The 26,517-nt window shown below is 39.1% G+C and overlaps 1 protein-coding gene across 4 annotated transcripts in view; it reads left to right on the forward strand.

Moving 5' to 3' along the window:
- ZDHHC15 (zDHHC palmitoyltransferase 15) overlaps nucleotides 1-26,517 on the forward strand; it is a 171,197-nt gene that overhangs the window by 106,879 nt on the left and 37,801 nt on the right. For 3 of the 4 annotated variants that reach the window (XM_072816566.1, XM_072816567.1, XM_072816568.1), the window contains exons 8-10: nucleotides 9,384-9,516; nucleotides 11,087-11,213; nucleotides 12,901-13,004. In XM_072816566.1, the coding sequence (XP_072672667.1) occupies nucleotides 9,384-9,516; nucleotides 11,087-11,213; nucleotides 12,901-13,004 (364 nt within the window). Of the gene's footprint in view, nucleotides 1-9,383; nucleotides 9,517-11,086; nucleotides 11,214-12,900; nucleotides 13,005-15,343; nucleotides 22,819-26,517 lie in introns of those variants that run through there. The other variant, XM_072816565.1, reaches the window with a different exon arrangement.

Below are 26,517 nucleotides of genomic sequence, written 5' to 3' on the forward strand. Positions count from 1 at the left end.
ATAATAAACTGGAGAACAAAGAAGAAAGACAGGCAGTGAGAACCTAAATACCTGAGAGTAGTTAAATTATTTAGTGCTTTTATCCCTACTAGTGTAGAAAATACAATATAGAAAATTATAGTGATGTGCTTTCCATTCCCTCAACTTGCTTAATTGATTCAGATATTTAATAACTTTAAGAATCAGGAATTATATAATGTATACCAAAATATCAACTCAGAGATACAAAAGTATAAGCAGAAATGAAATTTTCTCTTAAATTTTCCCCAAATACAAAATGTTTCATTATCTTCCATCTCTTCTATGGCTCCTTTCCACATCACAGGATCTCTTATCTATTGCTCAGGTTTTTATGACCTGTTTGGCATCCCCTTCACATACTGAGTTACTACCTGAATGTAAAGAAAATCTATTATATCCAATTCAGCAGGGAAAGTGTCAGCCTTGGTCTTCACTACAGATCTTACTTGGTCTTCACTACAGACCTTACTTGGTTTTCAATACATAGGCTACTGCTATTTAAGAACTCTTTATGGAGTAAACAATGTTGCATTTTACACATTTTACCTTGGCCCTCTAAGTCAGTCAAATCATCAACTACCACAATGCTATCCAGGTTCTGTATGCACTTTTTATTATTGAAAGATTATATTTGGATATGAATTAATTACTAGAAATATGTCAGTATTCACAAGCACAAGAATATAGCCTCGTACTTTTTCTATACCCTCATTTTTTCTCTACAATAGACTAGCTCATGCCTGACAGATGGGACATAAGAAAACCTGTCTTGGCTTGCCTTCATAATGAAAAGGACATTGACTATTCAGAGAAATGCTTCTTTGCAGTCTCTCTAACCAGAAAGCACTTTGGGGTGGTTTAGAGAAAGCTTTCTCAGTTTAAATTGAGTCTCACCTTAAAATAAAAAGTAAATACTGCCATGTATTTTAAAAACCATGTGTCAAGGAGACTAGTGGTTCTCCTAAGAACAGCAACCCCCATTTACCATTTTCAAAGTACTTTCATACCTATTATCTCATCTTCTCACCATAGCCTTATAAAGTACACAGAACAGGAATTGTTAGTCTCATTTAAAAATTATAAAGTTGAGGCTCACTGGAAGCTGTCTGACCCTAAACCCAGAGATCTTAAACACTATGCCATACCCTATTGCTATTATGGTCCTGCTATGGAAAAGCTATAGCTCCTTTGGAATAAAGAATTCAGAAAACTATCATCAAAGAATGTTTTTTTCTCTATATATTAGCTTAAAGAGTAGCATCTTCGATAGGAAATTGATCTTTGCCTTATTAAAAAGTAGTAATATACCCCTTCCGCACTGGGACATGAATCTCCTCACAGAGACTGTGAATTATTTTAGAGCCAAAATAGTAGTAGTATTCTACCAAATTCCCCTGAACTGTTTCTGGTGATTATTGCTTTGAGTAATTTAGCTTAGTTATCTCCTGGGAAAGTAATTTTGAACATAGGGCTGTCAACCTCTTCTAACAAGAAAGGACTTTATCAAGGGATATCCTTTGGCATATAAAAGATAGTTCTGCAAGAGCAATTAAGGGAGGAAAAGACTTCCAGCTTAACTACCCAGAGTGTGAACTTTCTATCAGTCCCTCTTGCCCAGACATTTCCTATTGCCCACTTAAACATGAAAGGTAAGAAGTAAAATAAATGTAAGCTTTAAAAGCTTTAACAAACATACTAGTAGAGATTATGAAAGCAAAAACCTAGTTGGGCTAAAACCACTACAAAACAATGTATAAAATTTTTCCTATAAACTCAGAACAAAACAAACACATACTAATCAAATTCAGTTTGGGTGCTTAGGCCAAGATTTTATGGAGGGATCATTTCAGAAAGGAGCTTCATTCAGATAAAGGTTTCTGAAGGTTGAAGTCCCTGAGGTAACTATTTCCTGGGGCGCTCTGCCCCCATGCAAACTTTACCCAGACCACCCCTCAGCTGAAAACATCTGACTGACTGATTTCCCTTTATCTTCATCCTTCAAACATATATACTCTGAAAGATCCCCAATATTTCCTTACATCAAAATAAATAAAAATCTTCTTTAAGAAAGAAATCTGTGCTATTTGAATTTTCCAAGGGTTTTCAAGTCTTAATTTTTTCCTTCCAAATTGAAGTAGAACAAGATACTAATGTTAAGGTCCACTTCAATCAAGAATCACTTTTAATTTTATTACTCAAGAGTATTTGGAAATACTTTAATACAATTCATTATGCCAAAACAATTATCAGCACAGGAAAGGGGGAAATAAAAAAACTTCTCTCAACTGCTCACTCCAGAATTGAAATTGTTTTCTAATGTTCTCTTCAGAAGATAAAAAGTTATACATTGTGCATGCAGCTTTAAGGCTACATGTAAAAAAGAAAGCTGATTCCACATGGAAAATAAGATGTCCCAGATAATTATAAAAGTCTTTAGCTACCTACTTTTACAATTGCCTGTCAAATCCTGCCTGAATTTACTGTCCAATGAGCTATTTTTCACAGGATGTGAGATACCAGGACATTCTACTTCAACCATAAAAAACAGAAAGATGGCGGAAGAGTAGGGTGACCAAATCACCTGTCTCCACCAAATTACCTAGAAAACCTTCAAATTATCCTGAAAATCTAAGAATTCGGCCTGAGAATTAAAGAGAGAACACCTGGAATGCTACAGTGAGAAGAGTTTGCGCTTCTGTCAAGGTAGGAAGACGGGAAAAAAGAAATAAAGAAACAAAGGCATCCAAGGGGGAGGGGCCCCGCGAGGAGCCGGGCTGAGGCCAGGGCGAGTGTCCCCAGGACAAGAGAGCCCCGTCCCGGAGAAGCAGGAGCTGCACCAACCTTCCCGGGCAGAAAGGGGCTCGCAGGGAGTTGGAGCAGGACCCAGGAGGGCGAGGATGCCCTCGGGCTCCCCGGACAGTAACAGCAACTGCGCACCCAGGAGAGTGCGCCGAGCTCCCTAAGGGCTGCAGCGCGCACGGCGGGACCCGGCAGGACCCAGAGCAGCTCAGAGGGGCTCGGGCGGCGGCTCCGTGGAGGGGGCTGCGCGGCCCCGGGAGCAGCTCAGAGGGGCTCAGGCAGAGGAAGAGGCTCCGTGCGGAGGGGGCTGCGCGGTTCCAGGAGCAGCTCGGGGGGGGCTCGGGCGGCGGCTCCGCGGAGGGGGCTGCGCGGCCCGGGAGCGCGAATCCAACAGCGCAGGCCCCGGACCACAGGGCGCCGAGACACAGCCCAGGATCCAGCCTCCCCCCGGGACAGGCAGAGGCCCGGAGGGCCCAGGACCGCAAGGACGCTCCTGGCCCGAGCTGAGCAGATCAGCGGCCCGCCCCGGAGCCTCCAGGCCCTGCAGACGGAGAGCTCCGGAGTTACTGCGGGGGCTGACTCCAGGGCTCCAGAGCTAGCCCCGCCACTAGGGCTGTTGCTCCTGGGGCCTCACGGGGTAAACAACCCCCACTGAGCCCTGCACCAGGCAGGGGCACAGCAGCTCCCCCAACTGCTAACACCTGAAAATCAGCACAACAGGCCCCTCCCCCAGAAGACCAGCTAGACGGAAAACGTCCAGGAGAAGCCAAGGGACTTAAAGTACACAGAATCAGAAGATACTCCCCCGTGGTTCTTTTTGTTTTGTTTTGTTTTGCTTTTTGATTTGTTTCCTTCCCCCACCCCCAATTTTCCCTTTCTTTCCTTTTCTTTCTCTTTTTCTTCTTTTTTTTTCATTTTTTTCTTCCTTTTTTTCCCCTCTTTCTCTTTTCTTTCCTTCTTTCTCTCCTCTCTTTTTCTCCTTTTCCTAATACAACTTGTTTTTGGCCACTCTGCACTGAGCAAAATGACTAGAAGGAAAACCTCACCTCAAAAGAAAGAATCAGAAACAGTCCTCTCTCCCACAGAGTTACAAAATCTGGATTACAATTCAATATCAGAAAGCCAATTCAGAAGCACTATTATACAGCTACTGGTGGCTCTAGAAAAAAGCATAAAGGACTCAAGAGACTTGATGACTGCAGAATTTAGAGCTAATCAGGCAGAAATTAAAAATCAATTGAATGAGATGCAATCCAAACTAGAAGTCCTAACGACGAGGGTTAACGAGGTGGAAGAACGAGTGAGTGACATAGAAGACAAGTTGATAGCAAAGAGGGAAACTGAGGAAAAAAGAGACAAACAATTAAAAGACCATGAAGATAGATTAAGGGAAATAAATGACAGCCTGAGGAAGAAAAACCTACGTTTAATTGGGGTTCCCGAGGGCGCCGAAAGGGCCAGAGGGCCAGAATATGTTTTTGAACAAATTCTAGCTGAAAACATTCCTAATCTGGGAAGGGAAACAGGCATTCAGATCCAGGAAATAGAGAGATCCCCCCCTAAAATCAATAAAAACCGTTCAACACCTCGACATTTAATAGCGAAGCTTGCAAATTCCAAAGATAAAGAGAAGCAGCAAGAGACAAGAAATCCCTGACTTTTATGGGGAGGAGTATTAGGGTGACAGCAGACCTCTCCACAGAGACCTGGCAGGCCAGAAAGGGCTGGCAGGATATATTCAGGGTCCTAAATGAGAAGAACATGCAACCAAGAATACTTTATCCAGCAAGGCTCTCATTCAAAATGGAAGGAGAGATAAAGAGCTTCCAAGACAGGCAGCAACTGAAAGAATATGTGACCTCCACACCAGCTCTGCAAGAAATTTTAAGGGGGACTCTTAAAATTCCCCTTTAAGAAGTTCAGTGGAATAATCCACAAAAACAAGGACTGAATAGATATCATGATGACACTAAACTCATATCTCTCAATAGTAACTCTGAATGTGAACGGCCTTAATGACCCCATCAAAAGGCGCAGGGTTTCAGACTGGATAAAAAAGCAGGACCCATCTATTTGCTGTCTACGAGAGACTCATTTTAGACAGAAGGACAACTACAGCCTGAAAATAAAAGGTTGGAGAACCATTTACCATTCGAATGGTCCTCAAAAGAAAGCAGGGGTAGCCATCCTTATATCAGATAAACTAAATTTACCCCGAAGACTGTAGTGAGAGATGAAGAGGGACACTATCTCATACTTAAAGGATCTATTCAACAAGAGGACTTAACAGTCCTCAATATATATGCCCCGAATGAGGGAGCTGCCAAATATATAAATCAATTATTAACCAAAGTGAAGAAATACTTAGATAATAATATACTTATACTTGGTGACTTCAATCTAGCTCTTTCTATACTCGTTAGGTCTTCTAAGCACAACATCTCCAAAGAAACGAGAGCTTTAAATGATACACTGGACCAGATGGATTTCACAGATATCTACAGAACTTTACATCCAAACTCAGCTGAATACACATTCTTCTCAAGTGCACATGCAACTTTCTCCAGAATAGACCACATATTGGGTCACAAATCGGGTCTGAATGGATACCAAAAGTTTGGGATCGTCCCCTGCATATTCTCAGACCATAATGCCTTGAAATTAGAACTAAATCACAACAAGAAGTTTGGAAGGACCTCAAACACATGGAGGTTAAGGACCATCCTGCTAAAAGATGAAAGGGTCAACCAGGAAATTAAGGAAGAATTAAAAAGATTCATGGAAACTAATGAGAATGAAGATACAACCATTCAAAATCTTTGGGATGCAGCAAAAGCAGTCCTAAGGGGGAAATACATCGCAATACAAGCATCCATTCCAAAACTGGAAAGAACTCAAATAGAAAAGCTAACCTTACACATAAAAGAGCTAGAGAAAAAACAGCAAATAGATCCTACACCCAAGAGAAAAAGGGAGTTAATAAAGATTTGAGCAGAACTCAACGAAATCGAGACCAGAAGAACTGTGGAACAGATCAACAGAACCAGGAGTTGGTTCTTGGAAAGAATTAATAAGATAGATAAACCATTAGCCAGCCTTATTAAGAAGAAGAGAGAGAAGACTCAAATTAATAAAATCATGAATGAGAAAGGAAAGATCACTACCAACACCAAGGAAATACAAACGATTTTAAAAACATATTATGAACAGCTATATGCCAATAAATTAGGCAATCTAGAAGAAATGGACGCATTCCTGGAAAGCCACAAACTACCAAAACTGGAACAGGAAGAAATAGAAAACCTGAACAGGCCAATAACCAGGGAGGAAATTGAAGCAGTCATCAAAAACTGCCCAAGACACAAGAGTCCAGGGCCAGATGGCTTCCCAGGAGAATTTTATCAAACGTTTAAAGAAGAAACCATACCTATTCTCCTAAAGCTGTTTGGAAAGATAGAAAGAGATGGAGTACTTCCAAATTCGTTCTATGAGGCCAGCATCACCTTAATTCCAAAACCAGACAAAGACCCCACCAAAAAGGAGAATTACAGACCAATATCCCTGATGAACATGGATGCAAAAATTCTCAACAAGATACTGGCCAATAGGTTCCAACAGTACATTAAGAAAATTATTCACCACGACCAAGTAGGATTTATCCCTGGGACACAAGGCTGGTTCAACACTCGTAAAACAATCAATGTGATTCATCATATCAGCAAGAGAAAAACCAAGAACCATATGATCCTCTCATTAGATGCAGAGAAACATTTGACAAAATACAGCATCCATTTCTGATCAAAACTCTTCAGAGTGTAGGGATAAAGGGAACATTCCTCGACATCTTAAAAGCCATCTACGAAAAGCCCACAGCAAATATCATTCTCAATGGGGAAGCACTGGGAGCCTTTCCCCTAAGATCAGGAACAAGACAAGGATGTCCACTCTCACCACTGCTATTCAACATAGTATTGGAAGTCCTACCCTCAGCAATCAGACAACAAAAAGACATTAAAGGCATTCAAATTGGCAAAGAAGAAGTCAAACTCTCCCTCTTCGCCAATAACATGATACTCTACATAGAAAACCCAAAAGTCTCCACCCCAAGATTGCTAGAACTCATACAGCAATTCGGTAGCATGGCAGGATACAAAATCAATGCCCAGAAATCAGTGGCATTTCTATACACTAACAATGAGACTGAAGAAAGAGAAATTAAGGAGTCAATCCCATTTACAATTGCACCCAAAAGCATAAGATACCTAGGAGTAAACCTAACCAAAGATGTAAAGGATCTATACCCTCAAAACTATAGAACACTTCTGAAAGAAATTGAGGAAGACACCAAGAGATGGAAAAACATTCCATGCTCATGGATTGGCAGAATTAATATTGTGAAAATGTCAATGTTACCCAGGGCAATATACACGTTTAATGCAATCCCTATCAAAATACCATGGACTTTCTTCAGAGAATTAGAACAAATTATTTTAAGATTTGTGTGGAATCAGAAAAGACCCCGAATTGCCAGGGGAATTTTAAAAAAGAAAACCATATCTGGGGGCATCACAATGCCAGATTTCAGGTTGTACTACAAAGCTGTGGTCATCAAGACAGTGTGGTACTGGCACAAAAACAGACACATAGATCAGTGAAACAGAATAGAGAACCCAGAAGTGTACCCTGAACTTTATGGTCAACTAATATTCGATAAAGGAGGAAAGACTATCCATTGGAAGAAAGACAGTCTCTTCAATAAATGGTGCTGGGAAAATTGGACATCCACATGCAGAAGAATGAAACTAGACCACTCTCTTTCACCATACACAAAGATAAACTCAAAATGGATGAAAGATCTAAATGTGAGACAAGAGTCCATCAAAATCCTAGAGGAGAACACAGGCAACACCCTTTTTGAACTCGGCCACAGTAACTTCTTGCAAGATACATCCACGAAGGCAAAAGAAACAAAAGCAAAAATGAACTATTGGGACTTCATCAAGATAAGAAGCTTTTGCACAGCAAAGGATACAGTCAACAAAACTAAAAGACAACCTACAGAATGGGAGAAGATATTTGTAAATGATGTAGCAGATAAAGGGCTAGTTTCCAAGATCTATAAAGAACTTCTTAAACTCAACAGCAAAGAAACAAACAATCCAATCATGAAATGGGCAAAAGACATGAAGAGAAATCTCACAGAGGAAGACATAGACATGGCCAACATGCATATGAGAAAATGCTCTGCATCACTTGCCATCAGGGAAATACAAATCCAAACCACAATGAGATACCACCTCACACCAGTGAGAATGGGGCAAATTAACAAGGCAGGAAACAACAAATGTTGGAGAGGATGTGGTGAAAGGGGAACCCTCTTACACTGTTGGTGGGAATATGAACTGGTGCAGGCACTCTGGAAAACTGTGTGGAGGTTCCTCAAAGAGTTAAAAATATACCTGCCCTACGACCCAGCAATTGCGCTGTTGGGGATTTACCCCAAAGATACAAATGCAATGAAATGCCGGGACACCTGCACCCCAATGTTTATAGCAGCAATGGCCACGATAGCTAAACTGTGGAAGGAGCCTCGGTGTCCAACGAAAGGTGAATGGATAAAGAAGATGTGGTTTATGTATACAATGGAATATTACTCAGCTATTAGAAATGACAAATACCCACCATTTGCTTCAACGTGGATGGAACTGGAGGGTATTATGCTGAGTGAAGTAAGTCTGTCGGAGAAGGACAAACATTATATGTTCTCATTCATTTGGGGATTATAAATAATGGTGAAAGGGAATATAAGGGAAGGGAGAAGAAATGTGTGGGAAATATCAGAAAGGGAGACAGAACGTAAAGACTGCTAACTCTGGGAAACGAACTAGGGGTGGTAGAAGGGGATGAGGGCAGGGGGTGGGAGTGTGAATGGGTGACGGGCACTGAGGGTTATTCTGTATGTTAGTAAATTGAACACCAATAAAAAATAAATTAAAAAAAAACAACAACCACACAAAATTTTCAGTAGCTTTAACGTCAGGTTATAACTTATAGGTAGAGCATTTAAAAAATCTACCTGTGTGTTTTAACTTCCTACATGTATCATTGTGATGTTTTCAACACATCTATGTCTAAGGAATAATGATATACAAAGTATTTCAGAAAAACCAACTTGAGACAGGAGGATGAACCATATGACCTCAAGATCACCTTTGGCCAGTGATTCATCATTTGCAAACTAAATGGAGTAGCTTTAAGAGGTCGCATACCAATTATGGCCTGAATATACCCTTTTTACACTACCCTTTTCTAATTGCTGCAGTATATACTCGATTTTACACTGAACTTAATCAGGGGTCCATTTTAGGCTTTGTAGGCTGAAAATCTATCCATAATGAGGTATGGTCATTAACAGAACTGTTTTTTAAAACTTCTATAAAATTTATATTTTAATTATAGCTATACATTTTATACATGTGAGAAAAATGATAACATATAGAAAAACTAGCCAATCCTTATCACTTTAATCCTTTGTTTCTATTTGTTTATTATTTCTTTTCTAGGGGGAATTGCCCAGTGTTCGCTCAAAGTTCCATGTTCTTTTCCTCCTCTTTGTGGCCTGCATGTTTTTTGTCAGCCTTGTGATTCTCTTTGGTTACCATTGTTGGCTTGTCAGCAGAAACAAAACCACCTTAGGTAAGAATGGCTGTTAAGACTAGGGAAAAACACATTAATGTATATCATAGTGACCTATGGATTATTCCCAAGGAAGAGAAAAAGTTCCAGTGAAGCATTTTATTTATAGTGACATTCCTTTGCCTCCAAACTGAGACAGGTATAAATGCATTTAACCAAACTGGGAGAGCCATAGTGAATGAAGAAAGCATTATTGAATGAAACCTCACACAAAACCAAAATGGACCATTGCTCTTTATAGCTCACATTGGGTAATAGGTCCCCAAACTTATGGCTTGAAAAATTTCTTAATGTGTTCACATGTGGAAGTGAAGATAAAAATCACTACAGAAGGGAATATCAGAAGGTGGAGGTGAAGGTTAATAAAGATAGAAGAATTGAAATTATTGAGGGCATCCAAAGACAGAGTGCTGAGAATCTAAACCAACAAATCATTGTATATCTACAATCATCAAATATCTGTGGAGTGCCTGGGAGCATGATAAATACACTGAATAAGCAAGTTTCTAGAAAATGAGTACAAGTGAACATTTTTTCTGTTACTCTATACTCCAGGCTATTATTTGGAGAATTATATTTCTGATTAATTCAAGTGCAACAATTTTATTTCATATTTCACTATAGATGTATATTTCACTATAGTATACAAATAAATGCATAAGGAATGAGGAGAAAGTGTCCAAGTGTTGAATGTTTAGCTAAGATAGATTGAGGAATGTTTAGTACAAAAGCCACTATACATTTGGAACACATTTACTTATAATGCTAATATCTAAGAAAGTATTTACACTCCTTTTCTAAACCAAATATCTGTAGTACTTAGTTGGTAGGATGGTAGATCACCACATTTGGCTTAGACATAACTGCAAAGTAGAGAAGCACGAAAAACTTCACAATAATGGAGTCTGAAAACAAAGAAAAAAATGGGAAATGGCCAGATGCAGCTGGCCCAACGGTGAAAGTATTTGCTTAATGGGATAAATATGTGTCTAAAAATAAGGTGTACTAAGATGGTCCAATTCCTCAGCCTTTGGGGTGATTATAGTTCATCTGTTGACATTTTTTTCTGGAGTAAAACTCTATTTCTTACATTGCAGGTTTCAGTGCAAACATCTTCATTTCTGAAATGTTTCAAAACCACATCAATGTCGTAACCATCTCTTCATCATTACTTTAGTCTCAACTCTAAAGATCGAGACCATTCGGCTGCTAATGCCACTTACATTCAAATAAAGCATTGTTAAATTTGTTCTTTTACTCCTTACATGCAGCAGCACAAAATATATAATTCCCTCATGGCTGCTTAATTATTTCTGCCACTATGTGCTTCTTCTGCCTTTAAAAAAAAGAGTACCAATTCTTTGCCTTTAATAACAAAATTACTTTATATTAAGTGATTAGACTGTTTTTTACTAAGTAATTTAACAATATCTAAGGATGAGAAGCCTATGCTACCATAACAAAAAGATACTATAACATCAAGTCACATTCATGGAGAACTATAAAATCATGATAGTCCTGAAATTTGTTCCTTTTCCCTCTTTCTTTCAACTCCCCTATTCTGCCCTAGAGGCCTTCTGTACTCCAGTGTTTACAAGTGGCCCAGAGAAAAATGGGTTCAACCTTGGCTTCATCAAAAATATCCAGCAGGTGTTTGGAGATAACAAGAAGTTCTGGTTAATACCTATTGGGTCCAGGTAGGTAATTATTACCACTGAAAGACGTTGATGCCAGACCATGACTTGAAGTAGCAAATTCAATTTTAATTGTTTGTAACAAATAACAGTCCAATGAAAAACTCTATTTCCCAAGTTTTTTTATTTCTAGGTTAATAAAGACAAATTAGACATGAGGGTATGATAAATGGACATTCTCATGCTTTATGGCAATGTAAACTGGTACCATTCTTTTACAAATGAATTTGGTAATATGTATTAAAAATTGTAAGAATCCACATGTCCATTGTTTAAAATTCCGCTTCTAAAAATCTGTCCTAAAGACAAACTAGGCACAGAAATGTGCATTACAACATCATTTTCAGCCAATGATTAGAAAACATCCAACCTAAATACTCAATATGCTATATATATATCCCCACTGACTGGAATATTATGTAATCATAAATAATAATTATTAAGACTGTCACAATAAAGGGAAATATTCTAAGTGGAAAATGTAGAATTCAAATGGTATGTACTCTGTGATTAAAAATATACGCAAAAATATGTATAAACATATACTGAAGAAAACCAACAGAGGGGACATATACCCCCAAAATGCTGTAAGTGGTAAGTGGTACCAGTTAGTGTTTTACAGGTTCATTTATTTAAGGTCTATGGCATATCCTACTATCCTGGCTATAAAGCAAAAGACAAAACTGTGTTGGTGGGTAATGTTGATTAATAACTCTTACCAGCAATTATTTGCACCCCACTACTACACATACACACACAAATATACACGCACTATCACTACATCAGAGAGGCCTAAAATGAGTCTTCTCTGAAATAAAAAAACAAAAGCAAAAAGCAAAGCCCATTCCCTTATAATCAGTATACTTATATCTTCTGTAGGGAACTATCAATAAAATCTGTCAACTTTCAGTTAACGACAATTGTGAACAGGAGAAAAGGCATAGGCAATATAAAACTAATAATCCAAAAGTCACTCAGATATAAATTTGCAGTGCATTCAGATATATATACTCAGGTGTTCAAACTGTAGCCCACTCTAGCCAGAACTAACTTAGTTCCCTCCAACGCATCCCATCTGTTAGTGGACAGAGATTAACTAAGGAGGTAGCCCTAGATTACTATAGTGGATCCCACATGAGAATAATTGCCCCCAGAATCTGCACTCCTAGAGATACCTCACTCTGGCTGTTTCGCACAGTGCCCAATAACCTTTCTGCCATTCAAGCCAAATAACAGAGCATCCAGACATTAATATCTATCACCAATTCATAGCAACTTATCTCCAATATATCAGTGATTATTTTTGTTGAAAATAATCTGAATCTGCTAATTTTTGTTGAAAATTTAAAACCGAAGCAATAAAATAATTGTATATAAATTGAGATGATCATCAGTAAATAATATTTATGAAGCCTACCATGTGTGCATATTACCATAATGGGCACTATGGGAAACAAGTTAAACAGTTGCTTACAAACCAGAACAGTTGACACTGATGCAGATATAGACACTGAGAGCAATACAGCAACTAAATGATGCTATTGTAAAATCCTATTCCACCATGGCTTTAGCGAATAAGCTAAATGGTTTAAATCTTTCTAAGAACCCCCTCCTATTTCTAAGAGGGCTATTATCTTCATAAAAAGTCTATGTCAGCTGCAAGAGCTCACTGCCTTCCTTTACCCAACAGCCCTGGTGATGGACACTCCTTCCCTATGAGGTCTATGAATGAGTCACAGAACCCACTGCTAGCAAATGAAGAGCCTTGGGAAGACAATGAAGATGAAAACCGAGGTAAGGAGGCTCAAAAGGAAGTCTGCTCTCCACCCAGCAGAGCAAGCACTAATAAAGACCATGTTAATACAACCGATGTAGTGTAGTGAGAAAATAGTGTCCAGAAAGATTATATAATCATGTCAACCTCCTAAGTGCCCTTTGAATAGAGAAGGGCAAGTATGGCCAGATTTGTGTAGCAAATATGGGTGGCTTAGGTTGGATTAGATGGCAACTTGGAAGGTTGCTTACAAAATTTGTGATACCATGATTTATAATCAGTCAGATAAGTCAGGACACATAATAAACTACTGTTTATATTTGTAAATAATCCAGCCAGTTGGCCATTCATGGTGCTTTGTTGGAGTTAATTTAATCAGTGGGCAGCAGCTCACCTTTCTCTACCCTAATTTATTCATGTTGGTTAAATTTTCTTTAAAATCCCATTCCCATTCTCTTTTAAAATGCTTTAAATACACAAAGAAATATAGTATGTGTAGGCAAGCCTACACCTGCATGTAGTCTACTTTTCTAAAAGGCAGAGCAGCAAAGGAAAAATGAGGAAGCAGAACTTTGTCCTTCCACCGTTCTCCCACTAGATTTTTGGATCATAATGAGATTTGTGGTGTGTGTGTGTGTGTGTGTGTGTGTGTGTGTGTGTGTGTGTGAAAAGCTGAAAGTTAAGTTCTCATGTCACATACCCCTACCATCACCTGTTCTTTGTCTCCACATGACATTATGCTTACAAGTGTGCCTCCACCATTTGTTTATGTTTCTAATACCAGGCATCAGAGTGTAATTTTTACCAGCTGATCCCAGTAATACAATAGCTGATAAAAATTTTGAGTGAGAAATTGTAGTGCTTGTCAAAAACTACCTAGAGTGAATAAGGCTGATGAGGACATAAAAAAAGCATTGAGATGAGGAACACAGATGGGAAACATAGCTTTATAAATGTTTACCCAGTTAGATTATCTAGGTCTAGCATTTCTATTTTGAAGTCCAGTTTTAGAGTAAGATGGGTTGTTAGGACTAAGCAAGATAAAACCTTCCAAAATTCAGTTACAAAGGGAAAGAGTTCTTGCCCAGCTGACTGAGCACCTCCCTATCGACTCCTGCTGACCCTTTATTGAAAAACTGTATTTTGACCTACTTTCCGTCAGCTATCACTCTTTCAATTTTTTTCTTTTTCAAGTTTTTATTTAAATTCTGATTAGTTAATGTACAGTGTAATATTCATTTCAGGTATAAAATTTAGTGCTTTAACACAATAAAACTCAGGGCGCTACCACAATATGTGTGCACCTTAATCTCCATCACCTAATTAACCGATCCCCAAACACCTCCCCTCTGATAACCATCAGTTTGTTCCCAGATAGCGAAAAGTTGATTTCTTGGTTTTCTTCTCTTTTTCCCCATGTTTGTTTTGTTTCTTAAATTCTACATATAAGTAAAATCATATGGTATCTGTCTTTCTCTGACTTATTTTATTTAGTATAGTACTGTCTAGCTCCATCCATGTGCTTGCAAATGGCAAGATTTCATTCCTTTATATGGCTATTATTCCATTGTATATACATACCACATCTTCTTTATCCAATCATCAGTCAATGGACATTGGGGCTCTTTCCATAATTTGACTCCTGTAGATAATGCTGCTATAAACATCAGGGTGTGTTTATCCCTTCAAATTACTATTTTTAAATCCTTTGGGTTATTACCTAGTAGTGCAATTGCTGAACTGTAAGGTAGTTCTATTCTTAATTTTTTGAGGAACCTCCATACTGTTTTCCAGAGTGGGTGCACCAGTTTGCATTCCCACCAACAGTGTAAAAGAGTTCCATTCTCTACATCCTCACGAACACCTGTTGTTTCCTGTGTTGTTCATTTTGGCCATTCTGACAGGTATGAGGTGATAATCTCATTGTAGTCTTGATTTTTATTTCCCTAATGGTCAGTGATGTTGAGAATCTTTTCCTATGTCTGTTAGCCATCTGTCTTTTTAAAAAAAATGTCTATGCATGTCTTCTGCCCATTTATTTTATTTTTTTATTTTTATTTTTTATTGGTGTTCAATTTGCCAACATACAGAATAACACCCAGTGCTCATCCCATCAAGTGCCCCCCTCAGTGCCCATGACCATTTCTTAACTGGATTATTTGTTTTTTGGGTGTTGAGTTTGATAAGTTCTTCATATATTTTAGATACTAACCCTTTATCAAGTATATTGTTTGCAAATATATTTTCCATCTCATAGATTGCCTTTTAGTTTTGAGGATTGTTCCCTTCAATGTGCAGAAGTATTTTACTTTGATAAAGTCCTAATAGCTGATTTTTGCTTTTGTTTCCCTTCCCTCAGGAGACATATCTAGAAAGAAGTTGCTTCAGCTGATGTCAAAGAGGTTACTGCCTATGTTCTCCTCTAGGATTTTAATGGTTTCCTGTCTCACATTTAGGTCATTAATCCATTTTGAATTTATTTTTGTGTATGGTGTAAGAAAGTGATCCACTTTCATTCTTTTGCATGTTGCTGTCCCATTTTTCCAACACTCTTTGTTGAAGAGGCTATCTTTCCCATTGGATATTCTTTCCTGCTTTGTCGAAGATTAGTTGACTATATAGTTATAGGTTCATTTCTGGATTTTCTATTCTGTTCCATTGATCTATGTGTCTATTTTTAAAATATTTTATTTATTCATTCACAAGAGACAGAGAGAGAGCAGAGACACAGGCAGAGAGAGAGAAGTAGGCTCCTCACAGGGACCCGATGTGGGACTTGATCCTGGACTCTGGGATCACACCCTGGGCCGAGGACAGACACTCAACTGCCGAGACAACCAGGCATCCCTATGTGTCTATTTTTTGTGCCAGTAATATACTATTTTGATCACTACACCTTTGTAATGTAACTTGAAGTCCAGAATTATGATGCTTCCTGCTTTTCTTTGCTTTTTCAGTTCTGTGTTGGCTATTCAGTGTCTTTTGTGATTCCATACAAATTGTAGGATTGCTTGTTCTAGCTCTGTGAAAACTGCTGCTGGTGTAATTTTGCATTAAATGTGTAGATTGCTTTGCATAATATAGACAATTTAACAATATTTGTTTTTCCAATCCATAATCATGGAATGTTTTTCCATTTTTTTGTGTCATCTTCAATTTCTTTCATCAGTGTTTCCTAGTTTTCAGAGTACAGGTCTTTCATCTCTTTGGATAGATTTATTCCTAGGTATCTTATGGATTTTGGTATAATTATAAATGAGATCAATTCCTTGATTTCTCTTTCTGCAGCTTCATTATTAATGTATGGAAATGCAACAGATTTCTCTACATTGATTTTGTATCCTGTGACTTTATGGAATTTGTGTATCAGTCCTAGAAATTTTTTGGTGGAGTTTCTCAGATTTTATGTAGAGTAGCATTTCTTTTCATTTCTGTGGTATTTGTTTGTTATTTCTCCTCTCTCACTTGTGGTTTTATCTACTTGAGTCCTTCCTCTTCTTTTTGATAAGTCTAGGTAAGCGTTAATCAATTTTATTAATTATTTCAAAGAACCAAATCCTAGTTTCATTGATCTGTTCTATTGTTTTTTTAGTTTCTATATGATTTATTCTTTTTTTAAAGATTTTATTTATTTACTCATGTGAGACACACAGAGAGAGTGAGGCAGAGACATAGGCAGAGGGAGAAGCAAGCTAACTGTAGGGAGCCTGTAGGCTCCCTCAATCCCAGGGCTGTAGGATCATGCCCTGAGCCAAAGGCAGACACTAACTGCTGAGCCACAGCTCTAATCTTTATCATTTCCCTTCTGCTGGCTTTAGGTTTCATTTGTTGTTATTTTTCTAGGTCCTTTAGGTGTAAGGTTAATTTATTGCTTTGAGATTTTTCTTGTTTCTTAAGGCAGGCCTGTATTGCTATATACTTCCCTTTTAGGACCACTTTTGCTGCATCCCAAAGGTTTTGGACTGTCTTGTTTCATTTATTATGTTGAGATATAGTCCCTCTAAATCTACATTTTTGAGGGTTTTTTTTTTTATCATGAATGGATGTTGTGCTTTTTTAAAAAAAGATTTTATTTATTTATTCATGAGAGAGAAAAAGAGAGGCAAAGACACAGGCAGAGGGAGAAGCAGGCTCCATGCAGGGAGCCTGATGTGAGACTCGATCCCGGGACTCCAGGATCACCCCCTGGGCTGAAGGCAGGCACTAAACCACTGAGCCACCCAGGGATTCCTGATGTTGTGCTTTTTAAAGTGCTTTTTCTGCATCTTTTGAAATGATCATATGGTTCTTATCCTTTCTTTTATTAATGTGATGTGTCATGTTGATTGGTTTTCCAATAATGAACCAACCTTGCAGCTCAGTAGTAAATTCCACTTAAATGATTATTTTAATATACTGTTGGATCTGATTTCCTAGTATTTTATTGAGAATTTTTGCATCCATGTTCATCAGGGATATCAGCCTTTAGTTCTCTTTTTTTAGTGAAGTCTTTCTCTGGTGTGGGTATCAGGGTAATACAACTCCATGTATTTGTGGTCTTTCCAAATTTTTTCTTGTGATTGACTTCAAGTTTCATACTGTTGTGGTCAGAAAAGAAAGATGCATGGTGTTATCTCAATCTTTTTGTATTTGTTGAGGCCTCATTTGTGATATAATATGTGATCTATTCTGGAGAATTCCCATGTGCACTTTAAAGATTGATTGATTGATTGATTGATTGATTGATTGATTATGAGAGAAAGTGAGTACAGGGGTGAGGGAAGGCCAGAGGGAGTGTAGAGAGAGAATCTCAAGCAGACTCCTCACTGAGCACAAAGCCTAATGCGGAGCTTGATCTCATGATTCTTAGATAATGACCTGAGCTAAAATCAAGAGTTGGACACTTGACTGACTGAGCTATCCATGTGCCCCTCTCCCATGTGCACTTTAAAAGAATGTGCATTCCACTGCTTTAAGATGGAATGTTATGAATATACCTGGTCCAGTGTCATTCAAAACCATTGCTTCTTGGTTGATTTTCTACTTACATGATCTGTCCATTGCTGTAGGTCCATTGCTATAACCTGTCCATTGCTGTAAGTTGCTGCAACATCAGTTAGTTCCTTTATGTTTGTTATCAAAATTTTTAGACATTTGAGTGCTCCCGTGTTGGATGTATAAATATTTACAGTTGTTGTATGTTCTTATTAAACTGTCCCATTTGCCCTTCTTCATCTCTTGTTACAGTCTTTGTTTTAAAGTCTACTTTGTTTGATATAAGTATTGCTACTCTGGTTTTCTTTGACATCCATTTGCAAGATACTTGTTTTTCCATCCCCTCCCTTTCAATCTGCAAGTGTCTTTGGGTCTAAAATGAGTCTCTGGTGGGAAGAATATAGATGGATCTAGTTTTTTTTATTTATTCTGACACCATAACTTTTGATTGGAACACTTAATCCATTTACATTCAGGGTAAGTATTGACAGTTATGTATTTAGTGTCATTTTATTACTTACTTTGTCATTGTTTCTGGAGATTTTCTCTGTTCCTTTCTTGTCTTTGTCACTTTTGTTCTTTTCTTTCCACACAAGGAGTCCCCTTTTGTATTTCTTACAGGGCTGTTTTAGTGATCACAGATTCCTTTGGTTTTCTTTGTCTGGTAAGCTCTTTAGTTTCCCTTCTATTTTGAATGATAGGCTTACTGGATAGAGTATTCTTGGTGGCAGGTTTTTCCTCTTCAGCATGTTGTGTATATCATGCCACTCTCTTCTGGCTTGCCAAATTTCTGTTGAGAAATTTCCAGCTATCTAATTTTCTTTTGTAAGTTAGGCACTTATTTTGTCTTGCTGCTTTTAAGAATTTTTTTTCTTCATCACTATATTTTGCAATTTTAATGACAGGATTTGCTGGTGATGGCCTGCTTTTGTTGATTTTGATGGAAGTTCTCTGTGCCTCCTGGATCTTGGTATCATTTTCCTTCCCCAAATCAGGGAAGTTTTCAGCTAATATTTGCTAAAAATAATTTTCTGCTCACTTTTCTCTCTTGTTCTTCTGGGATTCCTATAATATGACCATTACTATATTTGGTGGAGTCACTTAGTTCCCTAAGTCTATTCTCATGTTGCATAAGACTTCTTTCTCTCTTTTGTCCAGCTGCATTATTTTCCATTGTTGTATCTTCCTTATCACTTAATCATTCCTCTGCTTCTTCATTCCATGTGTCCATTGCATCAAGTATGTTTCAAATTTTAATTATTTCGTTCTTCATTTCGTACTGATTGTTTTTTAACTCTTTTATCTCTGCATTAAGGGCCTCTCGAAGTCCTCCATTCTTTTCTCAAGCTTGGTGTCTATCTTTATTATTGTTGCTTTAAATTTTCCACCAGGCATGTTACACTTATCTGTGTTGCTTAGATCTCTGTTAATGACCTTATTTCTTATATTCTTTATTTTAGGATGAATTTTTCCATCTTTGCATTTTGCTAAATCTCTGTCTTCTTCTCTGTGTTAGAAAAGCTATCATTCTTTATCCTGAGAGTAATGGCTTTATGAAGAAGAGGCCGTGTAGTTAGTACTCAGGGCCTGGCACTTCAGAGAGTGTCTGGTGTATGCTGGGTGCACTCTGTTGTTGTGCTTCTCTATCCTTCAAGCCAGTCATCTGCAGAGTTTCTTCTTGCCCGTGGTGGGCAGTGTTTGGTTCTTAGCTAGAATGTGGTAAATTTTAAGTAGGTATGCTCTGCTCTGCTTGTAAAATGAGGCCTGATCCTACTTTCACTAGAACTGAAGCCCTACAGAACTCTCTTGTTGGAAGACATGCTGTCGGTAAGGACTTCCACTGGTGTTCTGAAGAAAAGGCCCACCATATTGAGACTAAGGCCAATGTGACCAAGTAGGTCAGTACTGCTTGAGCACAGGTAATGGAACTTGGAATAAGCCAGTTAGGCAGCTAGTGTTGGTGCTGTGCTGTTTACCATACGTGGCTCTGTGTTCATGCTAAGGGGCAGGGAAGGGAAATGGTGCCCACAGGCTCCTTTGTCCTGGAGAGGCATATGTGTGAATCTACCTCTCAGGGATGCTCCAAGAAGAGTGAACAATGTCCCCCTGTGTGCCTGAGGCATTCTTCAGATCACTATTTCCATACCATCTGCCTTCTCTCCAGGAGCAGGGCAGTGCCCTGAAGCCTCTATCCATCCAAGCCTGCCAACCTTTAGAACTCCAGTCTCTAAACCTTGTTGGTTTCAAGAACTCACAAATACTAGCCCCTCTCATTTCCCTAGCAATGGCTTTAGGGAAGTGTTCTCTTTGTGCATTCCTGTGTGCTTGTCTCTCTCACCTTTTTCCATGACCACTGCTCCCTCCCCTCCACAGCAGCCATGATCCATTTTTCCCCCAAACTACATTTCTGTACTTCCTACCTTCCTTATGTGGCTTTTTCTCTCCCTTTAGTTGTGCAGTTTGTTTTTTCAGTTTTCGGGTTCATTTGTGGGGTATTTAAAATGATTTCATAGCTATCTAGTTATGTTCCAAGAACAAGACCAGCTTAGGGTCCTCCTACTATGCCACTGTTTTAGCTCCAGCTATCACTCTTTCTGAGCCAACTTTTAGTTATAGCAGTTACAAGTGATAAGAATTTTAGTTTAGTTTTGTTTTTTAAAGCAAGCTCTAATAAAAATCAGAGAAATATAGTGTGTTAATAACCTGCTTTGAAATATTTCCACAATGGAAAAAGCTATTCACATCTGAGTCTTGTATTGGTAAGCAAAATACTTTAACTATAAATGTAGCACTACATTATAAAAAGGGTTTTATTTTAAGTCAAACACATTTACTGACACCTCACTGCCTACTAAATAAAATCTAAGATCATTGGGGCAAATTATCTTAGCCATATTTTCCTCCTTGACATTATCTCCCATCTTTATGGGCCTCAAGCTGCCCTTTTCAGCACCTCCACTTCCTCTTGGGATTTTTCTACCTCAATTCTCACAGTGATTATCACAATGGGCCACTAAGAATAGTCTTCCTCCATCAAAGGTATGGAAGCAGCAGATTCTATTCAAAAAGATAATTACTAGGGCACCTGGGTGTCTCAATTGGTTAAGCATCTGCCTTCGGCTCACGTCTTGATCCCAGGGTCCTGGGATTGAGTCCTGCATCAGGCTCCCTGCTCCACAGGGAGCCTGCTTTTCCTGTCTCTGCCTCCTTCTCTTTCTCTCTATCTCTCAAGAATAAATAAATAAAATCTTAAGAAAAAAATAACTGAAACCTAAGGAAAATGTAAGATGGAATGAAGATAGTCAAGTTTTGGGGCACCTGGATGGCTCAGTCAGTTAAGCATCTGCCTTTGGCTCGGGTCATGATCCCAGGGTTCTGGATTGAGCCCTGACTTGGGCTCCCTGCTCAGTGGGGAGTCTACCTCTCCCTCTGCCCCTATCCCCGCTTGTGTTATGTCTCTCTCTCAAATGAATAAATAAATAAATAAATAAATAAATAAATAAATAAATAAATAAAATCTTTAAAAAAATAAAAATAGTTAAGTTTCTGAAATTGAGGTATTTGCATTAACAGATCTGGTAAATAGAGATGAGCTTTCACTGACAAATAACTATATTTTAGCCCCAGGTAAGCTGGTAAACATTATAGATACATTACTTAGTTTCTTAGCGTCTTCGGAACTTGGAGGTACCATGTCTTGTTGTTTTTCTGGATAAACTAAATTCTCAGACCCAAAGTCTGAGACATTCTAAAAAGTCCAACAGTATGACATTCAGAATACCACCAATTTCTTGGATTGGAGCACATGCAATTAAGAATTCTGCTATCTGGGGATCCCTGGGTGGCTCAGTGGTTTAGCACCTGCCTTTGGCCCAGGGCATGATCCTGGAGTCCCAGGATCGAGTACCATATCGGGCTCCCTGCATGGAGCCTGCTTCTCCCTCTGCCTATGTCTCTGCCTCTGTGTGTGTGTGTGTCTCTCATGAATAAATAAATAAAATCTTAAAAAAAAAACAATTCTTCTATCTGTTGATATCTGAAAAAGCAAGAATAAGGTACTTATTAGCTCCTGTGAATAAATGCTCATAAAAATTAAGTGATATAAACTATCTTTTATATAAAATTTATAGGTATCTGTAAATTTTTCATGGCCTCTCTTCATTTATAAATACCATTAGATAATACCAATTCATAATCATATGTCTTCACTAGTTGTTCCTTTCTCTTCAATATGCAGTTTTTCTTAGATGATATGCCTGGTCTCTGTTTTCATTTTGCTTGCCTCCAAAATCTCTACAACCTAGTGATATGGTTCTCTTGGTCTGCCTAGGGACAGGATAGAGGAGTAAAGGAATAACTACTTTCCAGTAGCTGGCCCAGAACATCTCAAGAGTTGATGATGATGATGATGTTGATGATGATTAAAGTATAATTGACATACAATATTGTATTAGTTTCAAGTGTACAAAATATTAATTTGACAAGTCTATATATTACTCAATGCTCACCACAATAAGTAAAGTCACCATAGCACATTATTACAGTACTATTGACTATATTCCTTATGATGTACTTTTTATCTTTGTAATTATTTATTTTATAATTGAAAGTCTGAAACTCTTAATCTCCTTTACCTATTTTGTTCATTCTCCCACCCACTACCTTCTGGCAACCACCAGTTTACCCTCTGTATTTAGGAGTCTGATTTTTGGCTTGTTTTTTAGATTCCTTCATGTAAGGAAAATTGTATGATATTTGTGTTTCTCTGTATGATTTATTTCCTTTAGCATAATACTCTGTAGGTCTAACCATATTGTCATTTATTTTTCTGTGTGGCTGAAATATATATATATATATATATATATATATATATATATATATAATCGCATGTTCTGTATTCATTTATCAATGGATAGTTAGGTTGTCCATTTTGGCTATTGTAAATAATGCTGCAATAAACACAGGGTTGTATATATCTTTTCAAATAATTGTTTTTGTTTTCTTTAGATAAATACCCAGTAGTAGAATTACTAGATCATATGATATTTCTATTTAAAAATGTTTGACGGGAGGAGGGGCAAGATGGCGGAAGAGTAGGGTCTCCAAATCACCTGTCCCCACCAAATTACCGGGATAACCTTCAAATCATCCTGAAAACCTACGAATTCGTCCTGAGATTTAAAGAGAGGGCAGCTAAAATGCTACAGTGAGAAGAGTTAGCACTTCTATCAAGGTAGGAAGACAGGGGAAAAAGAAATAAACAAAAGGCATCCAAGGGAGAGGGGCCCCGCGAGGAGCCGGGCTAAGGCTGGGGCAAGTGTCCCCAGGACAGTAGAGCCCCGTCCCGGAGACGCAGGAGCTGCACCAATCTTCCCGGGCGGAAAGGGGCTCGCAGGGATTTGGAGCAGGACCCCAGGAGGGCGGGGATGCCCTCAGGCTCCCTGGGACAGTAACAGAGCAACCGCACCCAGGGGAGAGTGCCCTGAGCTCCCTGAAGGGCTGCAGTGCACGCGGCTGAACCCGGGAGCAGATCGGAGGGGCTCGGGCAGAGGAAGAGGCTCCGCGGAAGGGGGCTGCCCGGCTCCGAGAGGAACTCAGAGGGGTTGGGATGGCGGCTCCGCGGAGGGGGCTGCGGGTCGGGGAGCACAAATCCAACAGCGCAGGCTCTGTAGCACTGGGCGCCGGGACACAGCCCAGGATCCCCCCCCCCCGCCCGCCCCGGGACAGGCAGAGGCCGGGAGGGCCCAGGACAGCAAGGACGCTCCTACCCCGAGCTGAGCAGATCAGCACCCACGCCCCCGGAGCCTCCAGGCTCCTGCAGAGAGCTCTGTAGTTACTGCAGGAGCTGAATCCAGGGCTCCAGAGCTGCCGCAGCCACTGGGGTTGTTCCTCCTGGGGCCTCACGGGGTAAACAACCCCCACTGAGACCTGCACCAGGCAGGCGGCAGAGCAGCTCCCCTAAGGGCTAACACCTGAAAATCAGCACAACAGGCCACTCCCCCAGAAGACCAACTAGACAGACAAGTTCCAGGCGAAGTCAAGGGACTTAAAGTATTCAGAATCAGAAGATACTCCCCCGTGTTTTTTTTTGTTTTTGTTATTGTTTTTGTTTTGTTTTGTTTTGCCTTTTGATTTGTTTGCTTCCCCCACCCATTTTTTCCTTTCTTCTTTTTCTTTTTCTTCTCTTTTTTCTTTTTCTCTTTTCTTTCCTTCTTTCTCTCCTCTCTATTTCTCCTTTACCCAATACAACTTGTTTTTGGCCACTCAGCACTGAGAAAAATGACTAGAAGGAAAACCTCACTTCAAAAGAAAGAATCAGAAACAGTCCTCTCTCCCACAGAGTTACAAAATCTGGATTACAATTCAATGTCAGAAAGCCAATTCAGAACCACTATTATACAGCTACTGGTGGCTCTAGAAAAAAGCATAAAGGACTCAAGAGACTTCATGACTGCAGATTTTAGATCTAATCAGGCAGAAATTAAAAATCAATTGAATGAGATGCAATCCAAACTAGAAGTCCTGGGATCCCTGGGTGGCGCAGCGGTTTAGCGCCTGCCTTTGGCCTAGGGCGTGATCCTGGAGACCCAGGATCGAATCCCACGTCGGGCTCCCGGTACATGGAGCCTGCTTCTCCCTCTGCCTATGTCTCTGCCTCTCTCTCTCTCTCTGTGTGACTATCATAAAATAAAAATAAAAATTAAAAAAAAAAAAAAACAAAAAAAAAAAACAAACTAGAAGTCCTAACGACGAGGGCTAATGAGGTGGAAGAACCAGTGAGTGACATAGAAGACAAGTTCATGGCAAACAGGGAAACTGAGGAAAAAAGAGATAAACAAAAGACCATTAAGATAGAATAAGGGAAATAAACGACACCCTGAGGAAGAAAAACCTACCTTTAATTGGGGTTCCAGAGGGCGCAGAAAGGGACAAAGGGCCAGAAATGTATTTGAACAAATTCTACCTGAAAACTTTCCTAATCTGGGAAGGGAAACAGGCATTCAGATACAGGAAATAGAGAGATCCCCCCCTAAAATCAATAAAAACTGTTCAACACCTCAACATTTAACAGTGAAGCTTGCAAATTCCAAGATAAAGAGAAGATCCTTAAAGCAGCAAGAGACAAGAAATCCCTGACTTTTATGGGGAGAAGTATTAGGGTAACAGCAGACCTCTCCACAGAGACCTGGCAGGCCAGAAAGGGCTGGCAGGATATATTCAGGGTCCTAAATGAGAAGAACATGCAACCAAGAATACTTTATCCAGCAAGGCTCTCATTCAAAATGGAAGGAGAGATAAAGAGCTTCCAAGACAGCCAGGAACTGAAAGAATATGTGACCTCCAAACCAGCTCTGCAAGAAATTTTAAGGGGGACTCTTAAAATTCCCCTTTAAGAAGAAATTCAGTGGAACATTCCACAAAAACAAGGACTGAATAGATATCATGATGACACTAAACTCATACCTTTCAATAGTAACTCTGAACGTGAACGGGCTTAATGACCCCATCAAAAGGTGCAGGGTTTCAGAATGGATAAAAAAGCAGGACCCATCTATTTGCTGTCTACAAGAGACTCATTTGAGACAGAAGGACGCCTACAGCCTGAAAATAAGAGGTTGGAGAACCATTTACCATTCGAATGGTCCTCAAAAGAAAGCAGGGGTAGCCATCCTTATATCAGATAAACTAAAATTTACCCCGAAGACTGTAGTGAGAGAGGAAGAGGGACACTATATCACACTTAAAGGATCTATCCAACAAGGGGACTTAAAATCCTAAATATATATGCCCCGAATGTGCGAGCTACCAAATGTATCAATCAATTAATAACCAAAGTGAAGAAATACTCAGATAATAATACACTTATACTTGGTGACTTCAATCTAGCTCTTTCTATACTCATTAGGTCTTCTAAGCACAACATCTCCAAAGAAACGAGAGCTTTAAATGAGACACTGGACCAGATGGATTTCACAGATATCTACAGAACTTTACATCCAAACTCAGCTGAATACACATTCTTCTCAAGTGCACATGCAACTGTCTCCAGAATAGACCACATACTAGGTCACAAATCGGGTCTGAACCGATACCAAAAGATTGGGATCATCCCCTGCATATTCTCAGACCATAATGCCTTGAAATTAGAACTAAATCACAACAAGAAGTTTGGAAGGATTTAAAACACGTGGAGGTTAAGGACCATCCTGCTCAAAGATGAAAGGGTCAACCAGGAAATTAAGGAAAAATTAAAAAGATTCATGGAAACTAATGAGAATGAAGATACAACCGTTCAAAATCTTTGGGATGCAGCAAAAGCAGTCCTAAGGGGGAAATACATCGCAATACAAGCATCCATTCAAAAACTGGAAAGAACTCAAATACAAAAGCTAACCTTACACCCAAAGGAGCTGACGAAAAAACAGCAAATAGATCCTACAGCCAGCAGAAGAAGACAGTTAATAAAGATTCGAGCAGAAATCAATGAAATCAAGACCAGAAGAACTGTGGAACAGATCAACAGAACCAGGAGTTGGTTCTTGGAAAGAATTAATAAGA

Source organism: Canis lupus, chromosome X (assembly GCF_048164855.1).
Source record: "Canis lupus baileyi chromosome X, mCanLup2.hap1, whole genome shotgun sequence".
In the NCBI taxonomy this organism is placed as follows: domain Eukaryota; kingdom Metazoa; phylum Chordata; class Mammalia; order Carnivora; family Canidae; genus Canis; species Canis lupus.